This window comes from Harmonia axyridis, chromosome 3 (genome assembly GCF_914767665.1).
Source record: "Harmonia axyridis chromosome 3, icHarAxyr1.1, whole genome shotgun sequence".
NCBI classification, from domain to species: domain Eukaryota; kingdom Metazoa; phylum Arthropoda; class Insecta; order Coleoptera; family Coccinellidae; genus Harmonia; species Harmonia axyridis.
Window position 1 is genome coordinate 15,882,916 of NC_059503.1, and position 12,784 is coordinate 15,895,699.

The 12,784-nt window shown below is 30.1% G+C and overlaps 2 protein-coding genes across 4 annotated transcripts; one reads left to right on the top strand and one right to left on the bottom strand.

The window, feature by feature from the left end:
- Positions 1 to 3,911: 3,911 nt before the first annotated feature.
- On the bottom strand, positions 3,912 to 5,604 carry LOC123677054 (ATP synthase lipid-binding protein, mitochondrial-like). Of its 2 annotated transcripts, none has more exons than XM_045613484.1 (4): positions 5,451 to 5,604; positions 4,964 to 5,050; positions 4,575 to 4,797; positions 3,912 to 4,368 (listed from the first exon to the last, which is right to left on the bottom strand). In XM_045613484.1, exons 2-4 carry the CDS (start codon positions 5,006 to 5,008, stop codon positions 4,205 to 4,207), a joined length of 432 nt encoding a protein of 143 aa, XP_045469440.1. In that variant the 5' UTR covers positions 5,009 to 5,050; positions 5,451 to 5,604; the 3' UTR covers positions 3,912 to 4,204. The 2 variants fall into 2 exon arrangements, with proteins under 2 accessions (XP_045469440.1, XP_045469441.1); XM_045613485.1 differs by having other exon boundaries at positions 5,378 to 5,455.
- A 268-nt stretch (positions 5,605 to 5,872) lies between these two features.
- Positions 5,873 to 12,409, top strand: LOC123677052 (ATP-binding cassette sub-family F member 1). 2 transcript variants are annotated; one of them, XM_045613482.1, is made up of 20 exons: positions 5,874 to 6,191; positions 6,244 to 6,309; positions 6,778 to 6,900; positions 7,160 to 7,279; positions 7,519 to 7,638; positions 7,704 to 7,823; positions 7,891 to 8,016; positions 8,101 to 8,223; positions 8,322 to 8,447; positions 8,621 to 8,716; positions 8,782 to 8,877; positions 8,935 to 9,352; positions 9,734 to 10,052; positions 10,119 to 10,258; positions 10,367 to 10,604; positions 10,669 to 10,840; positions 11,521 to 11,699; positions 11,754 to 11,987; positions 12,041 to 12,150; positions 12,229 to 12,409. In XM_045613482.1, the coding sequence occupies exons 1-20, from the start codon at positions 6,005 to 6,007 to the stop codon at positions 12,377 to 12,379; spliced, it is 3,264 nt and encodes a 1,087-aa protein (XP_045469438.1). In that variant the 5' UTR covers positions 5,874 to 6,004; the 3' UTR covers positions 12,380 to 12,409. The 2 variants fall into 2 exon arrangements, with proteins under 2 accessions (XP_045469439.1, XP_045469438.1); XM_045613483.1 differs by lacking the exon at positions 7,704 to 7,823 and having other exon boundaries at positions 5,873 to 6,191.
- The last annotated feature ends 375 nt before the right edge of the window (positions 12,410 to 12,784 follow it).

The window sequence follows — 12,784 nt, forward strand, 5'->3', positions numbered from 1 at the left end:
CATAGAATCTGAACAGATCCATTCATAGAGCAAATCTCCTGATAGGCATCTGAGATTAAGAATGCAGCGACAAGGTGAGCAAACGTAGAACTATAAATGTTGCCATTGGAGTGTTTGGTTGTATTAGTTGTGTGTGTATTTGCGTTATTAAAATTCGATTTTACAATAAATATAAAAACTTTTCAGACTTCTATAGTGAACAAGTGTGTTACTGTGTATATTTTATTTTAATTTTAGGTAAAGGCGGTAGATATCATCATTTGTTTCAGTTCAGTCTAGTGATATTGAAAGTTATGCAAGGTTGGAAGACTTCGAAAAATGACGAATAACAATCGTGTGCATATATAATAATATGTGAACGGTTCAATCAACATTATTATACTACAGGATTCTAATAGTACCTTTTTTATGTCCAAATGGCAAGACTGAGTAGAATACTTGGGGTATCTTAAAGGTACAAACACTTCTAGAAGTCTTTATGAAGGTGAAGAAGTTTTAAATGCTGGTCACATAATAAAAATGTTACATGTTATTTGCATGACTAATAAACTTTAGTTGAAAGGTTTTTTTACTTATCAGAATTGATCATTTCGCATTACCCTTCAATTATACAGTCCCAACAAAATATTACAAATGCTAATGTATTGAATATTTTTAGGAATACTACAGAAAGTCGCATATCCATTTTTTTTATTTATTAAGAGATAACTCAATGTACATAAAATGTTTCTAAAAATAAATTTAAATAACTAGGTTACTTAAAACTACTCATATCGATACCTATTTATCGAATTAAATTATTGCTTAACTAATGAATCATCAAAAAATAATGAGAATTCAATTGAAAATATTTCACTTATGAAATGTATTTATTTTGAAAATATATTCGGCATATTATACGACTATTTTAAAATAATTAAAATGTGATAGAGAAGTATCATCAGTGTGCCCTGAAAAAAAATATATAGAATTTCAGAATACATGTCCAAATATTTCTGAGGAATTTTTCCAATATAGTGTAAAGGTACCTTAGATTTGAAGACAATGTATCTTTGGCACAATTCTTGTGAAATGCCAAATAAAACAGATAATGTCACATATGAAAGATCACATTTCAATTTTGTTAAAACTAAAACAATACACTGCTTGATCGTTAAACGATCTGATCTTTGATCACTGTAAATAGATTGTACTGCTTCTACTATTGTATCTTATAGTTTCATATTATTGAGACCAGTAAAAAAAACTGTTCAGAGCACTATCTGTTGTTATCAGATCACACAAAGAAGATACTTCAGGAGTATTCACTTGCACTTCGAAATCCTTGAAAGTTTTAGGCCCATTATAATCAGGCTGACCCTGAAGAAGCTGTAATAGACCTTGTGCAGCTTCGATTTCATCTTGGGAAGTAGATTATAGAGCAGGTTCGATTTCTTCACTAGAGCATTCTTCAGCAATATACCAGTTTTTCTTTGTTGATATTTCTTTGCTCAATCTTTCAGATCTACTACTAGAACATTCAGGTTCTTCCTTTGTGGTAGTGGATCCAACAGAAAGATTTCTGGAAGGCACAGCAGTCTTTTTCAAACATTCTTTCTGTGTAGAACTGGAATCTGTAAACGATTATTATTATTATTATTATTATTATCCCCATAAATATAATCTAAAATTCCACGTGCTGTCAGTGCTTACCTCGATAAAATAATCATCATCGATAAAATGCAGGGAACATACTTTCATATTTCTTGTCACTGGTTTATAGATTTTTAGTTTCAGTTGCCAAGCTTTTTGTCGATCCATCAGCACTTTACTCCCCAATTTCCGTTCCACCCAAACACGATATTTATTACCAGCATAGACCTAATATCCATGGATATTAGGTCTATGATTACCAGTTTGAGGGAAAGCATGGAACGTGATATTTGTACTTTTTTTTTCCGAGGAAGAACACTGAGGAACTGAACAATAGCGATTCGAACGACTCATAACTATTAAAATAATTTAAGAAAAATATAAATATTTGTAGAATATCACACAAACACACAGCAGAATGCAAGAACCTCAGAGGAATGAAAAGGACTGACTACCTCTCAGGTAAGAGCCATAGCAAACCATGGCAACATTTATAGTTACTCTGATTGTCACCAGGTGGCGTAGCGCTTATCTTGATTCGCCTATTGCTGATTGGTATATTACAACCAAAAAACAAATCTATGATCCTTGTTTTCCAGAAAACTTAAAAAGCCTTTTAAATGGAATCGATATCGAATAATATAGAATCAGGTGTACAATTGTTTTCTCGTGTCAACAGTAAAAATGAAAAGTTAATTAATCTAAATGAAAAATTTTTTGGAGAAGAAGATCTCATCAACTCAAATGTTGAAATAATTTCAGATTATACTACAGATAAAAATAAACTACTGACAGATTTCATTATAAGAACCATTCTACCTGATTCATTAAACAACAATTGGAAAAACTGTGGACTTATATTTATTAACACAAATTTTCAAATTGGTATATTCCAGATTATCAAGACTATTGATCAACACTTAAAAGACTTGAACGTCAAAAATAGGAAAACAATTATAGAAGAAAGCTTACGAAATCTTATTATTTTGAACTGTTTCAATTGGACACAGTTGGAAGTAACTATATACAGTCTTGAGGAAAAAATTAAAAAGCGACCGAATGTTTGTACCTTAATATTAGATGATATTACCTCTTTTTATTGGATAAAGAAACAAGAACAAGAAAAACTGAGTACCCTTATGTATTCACAAAAAGTATTCAGTTTGATATACAGTATTATCAAGAGTTCAAACCTTTTTTTTGTGTTTGGAAGAACAGAAAACAATGAACTCAATAAAGATAAGCGATTATCCCAGAATATTGATTATCAAATAATTATAAACAAAACAAATGAAACTTCATTTGAAGCCAAAGTAAAAAATTATAAATCTGATCAGATTAATCTTGTTTCCTATTCTAATACATGTTTCAAAATTATTTTCAATTAATTTTTTTTATAACTGGGGAGTTTCTACTCTTTGAATGAAATAAATCATCATCAATAAGTCACTTATGATTATTCAAAATAATACTGAGTTTGTCTTGAAGAAAAATTCTGTCCTTAACTGATTACCCTCATAGGCTGTAATTTCACATGAATCCTATCAAAAATTATATCCTTATAAAAATTAATGAAAGCACTAACCGAAGAGCCCTTTAACAATTGCTTATATAATTTTTTTTCCAAATAAAGGTCTATTGGAGATTCAACTAGAAATAAACATAGCAGACTACTTAAAAACCAATTCTTGCCCAGTCTTCATGTTTCTTTTTTGCATAAAATAATATACAATTGAATTATTCTGACTTAATTCAAAACTTTCAACTTATCCATATATGATTTTTATAATTGTTGGTATCATAACCATTTTTAATTTCAACTTGACCCATTCCAATTATCATTAAGTGCACAGATTTCAATCCTCCATAAATTTTTTCAAATGATTGTGAAGTTTCTCTTAGGCAATAAATTGAAGGAACACTTCAAATACTCCCTTTTTCTTGAAGATTAACTCGGAACAAGGTATTTTTCATAAAGGAAAATTTAAACTAAAATTTTGGAACAAATTTTTCTTTAATAAAATTGATACACTTTGAAAGAATAACGAATGAATTATCTAGAAATGCTAGTACACACTAATTTACACCTTATGAATATAAAAAATAAATATTGAAAAATTCCAAAATGCTGTTTGAAAAATAGTTACAATCCTAATGTGGAGTTATACTGGAAGAATATTTCACAGAAGACTGTTCAATATTTAATATATTGAGATTAATCAGGATTTAAACAAAATCTCTTCAAAAATTTAGGACAGGATGTTAAAGAAAAGAACAAATTTAGCCTTAATTGAGAAAATTCAACCAAGGTGTTTTATTATTATCTAAACGCTGTACATTATGCAATAGTCACTTCCAATACATGCATACGATTTCCAATAATATATGACAAGTTCATCTTTTAATGTAAGCCCAAAGTCACTGATATTTGTCATATAATTTTGGAACCCTCCTACGTAAAAAAAAATCTCCTATTGCTGCATTTAACTTAAGTTGTATGAGTTTATGATCTTTTCTTAACAGCATGAGAATGATGGTAAACAGGTATGTTTTTTTATGCCTATGGCAGTGTTTAGAAGGCGAACAACAACAAGAACGCCATCATAAGACAGAAAAGACCCATAGCCTCGGACAAGGCAAATCCTAAGATAGCATATGAGAACAACTGTTGTTTAAGACTTGGATTCCTGGCATAACCGATGATGAGGGAACCGAATACTGTTCCAATACCAGCACCTGAAAAAGAAAATTTTAAATCAATCCTAAAATTAATATTCCAATAATGAGACAAAAAAATCAAATGAACATAGAAATAAAGAGAATATTTCATCTCAGTTAATCTTTGCCAGCTTTACAATATCTAAATAGAAAGGTTTTATCAGTAAAGATTACATAAGAATTGAAAAATTACATAAGTAAAATAATTGAAAAATTGAACTTACCAGAACCAGCTACTCCTACTGTAGCAGCTCCTGCACCAATAAATTTAGCTGCGGAATCAATATCCCTTGACACAGGGGAAGTTTGGAATTGACGAACTGCAGCTAATAATGATGGCTGTTTCTGTTGGTTCTGTTGTACTACTGGACTCTGAACTAATAACGATTGACTTTGACTAATTGCAGAGCTCAATGGCCTAACATAAGCCTTAGAGGTGGAGATGAGCTGAAAAGAAATTTGGTTTTCAATTAAAAAATTACTTCGAAAAAGAAGATTACTTAGAAACTATTGCATAAAAATTCAAAAATTTTAATTACATAATATCATGTCTTATTTTTTGTAGCAGAGTTGATAGAACGGGTAAAAGAAATAAATTGAAAAATATACTTACGGCACTTCGTGCGACTGGGCTGATCAATTTGGCGCAGGCGAACATTTTGATTGCTTATTTTATGTCGTTGGAACGTTAAGAAGAAAACTGAAACAAAATATTATTTATTAAAAATCTTATAAGAATTACACGGCAGTGACGTTACGTAACGATAGAATAAAAGTTCAAAGAGGAGCTGTAATTATGTAATATTTTCGATGAATAGCTAATTTTATCAAGTTTGAAGAAAATTCTATAATGAGAATGAGGAAATTGTATTAAAAAAGTACAAAATATATTTAGTGACGTTTTGGTTGTAATGGCCGCAAATTGGATCGGCTTTTTCGGTGTTCTGTAATTCATGATAATTTGAAGTTTTTCAACAAGGAAAACGAAAAATATTCCAGAAAAATTGAAACAGATAAAGAAACTAACAAAAAAGTAAAGGAAAACCAAAGATTAGCTTTGGAAAATTGAAGAAAATTTAAGATTATACAAGACTACTCACTGCGCTCAACGCCTTATAGCACAGAAACAGTGGATGAAATCGGTCGAAGGAGGTGAGGAGGTGACCTAAGCTAGGAGACAGCGCAATAAAAGCGAATTACTCAAAGCTGGTTGGTCGTATCGGAAAATTTGACGTTGATAAGTCCACGGAGTGGAAATTGAAAAACGCATGCGTCATGACACCTAAGGCCGCTTTTTGATTAGCAATTTTCATCAATTCAATGAACCGTTTTTCAGAAATTATGTAATCATATCATTCTCAACGGTATTCTTTGGTAAATAAAAATTACGTCTATTAAAAATGAAATCGTTTTCGTTTATATTTTTTGTGAACCCAATCAAAGTCGAATCACAGAATTTATTTGTGTAGATCATATGCATTGTGAATTAATTTTCCTTCAAATGTCAAAGATTGACTTTCACTGGATTTCACATCTACGATTTATAGGTTAGAAAGTACTTTTCAAAGCCTGTTTATCTGGTGTAGAAGTTTATTTATCATTTCATTGGTATTTATTTCATTCTATCCATATCATTCTTTCAACTTTCACCAATATGTCTAAAAAATCAAATAAGAAAAATAAAATTGTCAATGAAGATGATGATTTCAATTCAAAAAATGGTGTAGCCCTTAAACGTAAGGACTTGAAGAAAAAAGGTAAAGGTGATTACAGTGAGGATGAAGATGATCTTAAATCAAAAACTAAGGTCGATGAGAAATTGGAAATGGGATCTAAAAAAAGTATGTTTTTAATTGTTAGTTGGAAATATATTTTTTAACAGCTGTTTTACAGAGTCTACACTAGATGAAAAGGACACTGAACAAAAACCTGAAACAAAGAAGAAGGGTTCCAAAAAAGGTATCATCGTTTTTTTTGTATTTCTGAATTGTCACTTACCCTATTTAATTAATTGCATAGAGAAATGATGATTGACCTTCAATCTAGTTCAATTCTAACATGATACATTTCTGATTAAAAATTATATTATATTAACTAAATTATAAGTCTCATTATGGGATAATTCAATTATGAAATTGTAGCATTCCACCACAAAAATTTTAATTGAGTATTCTTATTTCTCTGCATAAATGTGGCTTGCCTAAAAAACTGTCCATTCAGTTCAAAGGATATATTGTCTTTGAATTGAAGGTGAAAACTAAATAATAGAAAAATTTCATTTAAGTATCAGATGAGTTGAATAGAATCTATTAAATTCAAAATTAATAATGGAAAGATGAAGCACTTTATGGAAAAACTCATTTTTATATTTCACCTAAATTATAGTATAGTTGAAGATTTGAAGAATAAACCATTTTCAAATTTCAGGCAGATCAAAGGATGATTGGTCAGATAAGGGAAGTGATATTGAATTGAAATTATCTGAAGATGAGGAATCAGTACCAATTGCAAAAAAAGGCAAAAAAGGAAAGCAAATAAAGTCCACTAAAGGTTTGTAGCAAGAATATTTCTGGTTTTCAATAATTTATTGCCATAGCTATCCACAAGCAAAATAAAATATTTTCTATCAAATATAATTAAAAGTCTGTTCCTTGATCCTAAAGCAGTTCTCACAAAATGGTAGTTTGGAATGTATCAAAAATTAAACTGAAATTGAACATTGAAATGATATTGGATAATGGAAACAGTACTAAAATTTTATGAAATCCATGATATGTAATTTCTACTATTAATGTAGTTATTTGTTTAGGTAAATCAAAAAATGTGATTGAAGCTAGTGATGAGGAACAAAAAAAGTCAGATGATGAGAAACCTCCTGAACCAGTCATCAAAGAAAAAAAGGGAAAACGACAAAATAAAACTGCCAAAGGTTGGTACTCTCATTTTTACGTCTAAATCTATAATTTCTACTATAAACTATTATAAAAAAGTAAACATTAGTTTATGTTAATGTTTTTTATTGGAAGCTTCTATTCTAATGAAATCCTTTTTACTACAATTGATTACTTAAGTAAATACCAACTAAAGCATTTATAACATTTATGTTATACGATTGATCTGTTCATAACTTCCAGCTCAAATGGTAATTATGATTTCATTTTATTTCAGGAAAGGCTAAAAATGATGATTGGTCTGATAAGGATAGCGAGGTTGATATGAATTTATCAGAAGATGAAAAGCCTGTTGCACCAATACCTAAAGGAAAGAAAGGAAAACAGAAAACAAAAGGTGGGTAAATCTCTATGTTTTAGAGCCAGAACAATTTGATATTAATTTACTTCTTTATCAAACAGGAAAATCGAAAAATGATGATTGGTCTGATAAAGATAGTGATGTTGACGTGAATTTATCAGAAGATGAAAAGCCAGTTGCACCAATACCTAAAGGAAAGAAGGGAAAGCAGAAAACAAAAGGTGGATAAATCACTGTTTCATATCTGAAATAATTCATTTGATATTGATTTACTTCTTTATCACACAGGAAAATCGAAAAATGATGATTGGTCTGATAAGGATAGCAATGTTGACATCAATCTATCAGAAGATGAGAAGCCAGCAGTTCCAGTTCCCAAGGGAAAGAAAGGAAAACAGAATAAAAACACAAAAGGTTCATACAGTTATTTCTACAGAACTGAAAATATTTATGCAATAATGACAAAACCAAATATAAATATGAAAATATTTTTTGTAGGAAAATCCAAGAATGATGATTGGTCTGATAAAGATAGTGTTGAAATGGACATTTCAGAAGATGAAAAACCACCTGTTCCAATTACCAAAGGAAAAAAATCAAAACAGAATAAGTCTACAAAAGGTAAATGAATTTGCATATTTTAAAAAGAGTAAAATATTCATTTCACTGATACGATGACTACATTACATTTTTAATATACTAAAAAAACATATCTGCAGGAATATCCAAAAATGAAGAAATGCCTAGTGTCGAAAGTGATATGGAATTAGATGAATCAGAAGATGAAAAACCAGTATTGCCTGTGGTCAAAGAAAAAAAAGAAAAATTAAATGAAGCTTCCAAGAGTAAGAATAATATTTATGAAAAAATTCAAACTCACTTTTTACATATTTGAAGCAATTAATATAATATCCTCAACTCTTGCGAAATAATTAACTTAGTGTAGGAATTGAACCTTTAGATTACTCCTAACAGTGTCATAGAAAATAATTTCATAAATTCCATTTTCATATTATAGGTACATTAAAGATAGAAAGTTTATCTGGAGACAATGATATTGAAAAAACAGATAAAGACAACGTCCCAGAAGAAATTGAAAGCAATGTGGCTAAAGGTAACTATTTACAATTCACAAATCTTATTCTGAGTGGTCATTTTTCTTTCCTATTTATTGAATAGATGAATCTAAACTTGATGAGAAGAAGTCTGATAATATTGAACAAGTTAAAGTAGAAGAACCAATTAAAAAAGAGAAGAAAATTAAAACTAAAACAGGTGAATTAATTTTCCATAATTCTTATATTCAACATTACATAATTTTGAATTTTTCAGTTGAAGAAATAAAAGATGAAGTAGCTACAGAAAAGTTACCTAATGAAGAATCCATTGAGAAATTAGCTGAAGAAGTTGACAATATGAAGATTGCCAGCGAGAAAGTAGAAGAGAAAAATAGTGTGAGCTCTGAAAAAAAAATGACCCACAAAGAAAAGAAGAAAATGAAAAAACAACAGGACTATGAGAAACAGATGGAAACAATGCTGAAAAAAGGAGGACAAGGACATTCGGAACTTGATAGCAATTTCACAGTATCTCAAGCTCAAAAGTCCAAAGGACAATTGGAAGCTCTAGAAAATGCTGTAGACATCAAAGTTGAAAATTTCACTATCTCAGCTAAAGGAAATGATCTCTTTGTTAACGCATCTCTACTAATTGCCAACGGAAGACATTATGGTTTAGTTGGACCCAATGGGTAGGTATTCACTAATTGAGATAACTGATTTCTTAGATAGGAACAAGTTAGATTTGTGAATTGGATGAAAACAAAAATTTCTTAAAGTAATTTTTTTAATTCAACACAAAATGAGAGAACCACAAGCAATGTTCTTTAGTATATAGTTACAATTTTTTAAATTGAAATAGTACTGTTTATCCTTTTCTGAAGAATTGTAAAGTGTGGCAGTATTACTGATGAAGTATGAAATTTCGTTGTTGCCTGATATTCAGTACAAAGATAAGAAAATTCTAATGAATGAATTTGATTCGTAATGTGGTTAGATTTTCATAAAAGGTTAACATACAATATAATTGAGAGACAGTTCATTTGGTAATTCTGTAATCATTATTCCATTAGTCATGGAAAAACTACTCTTCTTCGACACATTGCATCAAGAGCATTTGCTATTCCTCCAAATATAGATATTCTATATTGTGAACAAGAAGTAGTGGCCGATGATTTCACAGCTGTTGAATCTGTACTGAAAGCTGATGTAAAAAGAACAAAATTGTTGGAAGAAGTGAAAAAACTTGAGGAAACATTCAATCTGGGTGATTTGGAAGTTCAAGACAAACTTAATGAAGTGTATGCAGAATTGAAAGCTATTGGAGCTGATTCTGCAGAGCCAAGAGCACGCAGAATCTTGGCAGGTTTGGGATTTTCTAAAGAAATGCAGGTAAAGTTATTTTAACTAACCATTTTTATATTGACTGATTCTATAAAAAGTAATATTGATGAACAGGACAGAGCAACTAAGAATTTCTCTGGAGGTTGGCGAATGAGAGTTTCTCTGGCTAGAGCTTTATATTTGGAACCTACCCTGTTACTTCTTGATGAACCTACAAACCATTTGGACTTAAATGCAGTAATTTGGCTAGATAAGTATGTTGAAAATAAATTTTTAAATGAATCTTCAATTTTTACTTCAATTCATTATGCTTCAATAATGATTCTATTGAATTATAAATACAAATTGGATTTTTGTTTCAGTTATTTACAAGGATGGAAGAAAACATTACTTATAGTTTCTCACGATCAATGTTTCTTAGATAATGTTTGTAATGATATTATTCATTTGGATACACAGAAATTACACTACTACAAGGGTAACTACTCAATGTTCAAAAAAATGCATGAACAGAAAAGGAAGGAAATGATTAAAGAATATGAAAAACAAGAAAAACGTTTGAAGGAAATGAAATCTCATGGAACTTCCAAAAAACAAGCTGTAAGTTATAAAGTTTTGAAATATAAGAGAAAAATGGGAGTAAGGAATTATTTATTTATTTCAGGAAAAGAAACAGAAGGAAGCGTTGACCAGAAAACAAGAGAAAAATAGGAGTAAGGTTATGAAAGAAGAAGAAACAGTACCTACGGAACTTCTTCAAAGGCCTAAAGATTATAATGTGAAATTTTCATTTCCTGAACCACCACCCTTACAACCGCCAATCTTGGGTTTGCATGGTAAGAGACTATTCACTTAAGTTTCAGGTTTTATGAAATTTTGCCATTTTCTGACTTTATTGGGGTAGGATAAGTTTAGTCTATCTATAGGATAGCTTAACTGAAATACAATGTGATTTTTTTTTCCTTGCACATTTCTTATCGTCGTTCATTATAGAACATCATCATTTATGTTGTGGCTTACACCTGAATTTTTAATTTTTATGCTGATTGAACCTAATAAAAATAAGGCTGAACAAGGTGCAACCTGATAACTATCTTTTCCATAAGTCCACAGTCAACTACAATGTACATAATAGATATTTTTATTGAATTAAGCTCATAATATTAGGTTAAATAGAGCAGATTATGTTTGCATATAACTACGCCTTTTCTCATATCTATTAATATACCTGTGATTATCATGCAACAGTTTATTAATGTGATAATAAAGACCATTTTTATTATTCTTGTCCACAATAAAGAGAAAAAACAACTCAATTATGCAAAGGAAATCACAATATAAACAATGACATGCCTATCATAGCCACATTGAATTTTACTTATGTCTCTGAATTGTCCAATATTGTAAATAAATAAATTGTTAGCATTATTTTTTGACATGGACTAGTAAAACCATTATTTAGCAAGATATATATATTATTGATATTTATGATGTAATCGAATAATTTTTTTTGCAGATGTGACTTTTGCTTATGAAGGTCAAAAACCTCTTTTTGTTAATGTTGAATTTGGAATTGATATGAGTAGTAGGGTAGCTATTGTTGGTCCTAATGGGGTAGGAAAATCCACATTCCTAAAATTGTTAACTGGCGACTTGGAACCTACTAAGGGAGAAGTTAGGAAAAATTATAGACTGGTAAGTTTATTATTGCTACGTGATGAAACACATCTTAATGGAAAATGTTTTCAGAGAATTGGAAGGTTTGATCAGCATTCAGGAGAACATTTAACTGCAGAAGAGACTCCATCTGAGTATTTAATGAGATTATTTAATTTGCCTTATGAAAAGGCTAGAAAACAGCTTGGTACATTTGGTCTAGCAAGCTTTGCACACTCAATAAAAATGAAAGATTTGTCTGGAGGTCAAAAAGCTAGAGTAGCTTTAGCTGAGTTATGTTTGAATGCTCCGGATGTACTCATTTTGGTTAGTATGTCCCTACATTTGGAAGTGTATGATACTGATAAAAATCTTTTCAGGATGAACCTACAAATAATTTGGATATTGAGTCAATTGATGCATTAGGAGAAGCAATAAATGAATTTAGTGGAGGAGTTATAATAGTGTCTCACGACGAAAGGCTCATAAGGTACAATATTTTTAATACTCTATATAACCTATCAATTATTGTGAAATAGGAATAGCTAAGTCATATTATTTTTTTTAGGGAAACGGATTGTGCATTATTTATTATAGAAGACCAGACAATAAATGAGATGGATGGTGACTTTGATGACTACAGAAAAGAACTTCTGGAAAGTCTTGGTGAAGTTATCAATAATCCTAGTATAGCTGCTAATGCTGCTGTTCAACAATAGAAAAATATAAAATAATTATTTTAATAAAAATACGTTTTTCATTCTTAAGATTAAAAAAAAACATTAAATGTGCAAGTATCCAAATCAAACCAACTATTATTAAAGGTAATTTTATTACATGTCCTTTGAAGTGAGATAGCTACACCGCCCTTTCAAGCCTATCAAAATTAAAAAATACAGAAAAACTGTTTGAAAAAACCTGTTTCCCAGATTCATGAAAAAATTAGCATGGGTAATAAAAATCTAGTAACAAGGCATATTAACACTTAATTTTGTCAGTCTGTATGTACTAATCTCGCAAAACTACTCCACAGATTTTATTGTAGTTTTCACATTTGCATTAAAATCAGTTTGGAGAAACATTAAGGCTTTGTTTTGTTGCAATCGGCGGATGGGAGTAAAAAA

Excerpts from the sequence above, each read along its gene's own strand:
- LOC123677054 (XM_045613484.1), bottom strand. The coding sequence starts at position 5,008 with ATGTTCGCCTGCGCCAAATTGATCAGCCCAGTCGCACGAAGTGCC. Across the intron at positions 4,798-4,963 it reads GCCCAGTCGCACGAAGTGCC|CTCATCTCCACCTCTAAGGC; the intron begins GTAAGTATATTT and ends ATTTCTTTTCAG. Across the intron at positions 4,369-4,574 it reads AGTAGGAGTAGCTGGTTCTG|GTGCTGGTATTGGAACAGTA; the intron begins GTAAGTTCAATT and ends TTTCTTTTTCAG.
- LOC123677052 (XM_045613482.1), top strand. The coding sequence starts at position 6,005 with ATGTCTAAAAAATCAAATAAGAAAAATAAAATTGTCAATGAAGATGAT. Across the intron at positions 9,353-9,733 it reads GGTTTAGTTGGACCCAATGG|TCATGGAAAAACTACTCTTC; the intron begins GTAGGTATTCAC and ends TTATTCCATTAG. Across the intron at positions 11,700-11,753 it reads TTAGGAAAAATTATAGACTG|AGAATTGGAAGGTTTGATCA; the intron begins GTAAGTTTATTA and ends AAATGTTTTCAG.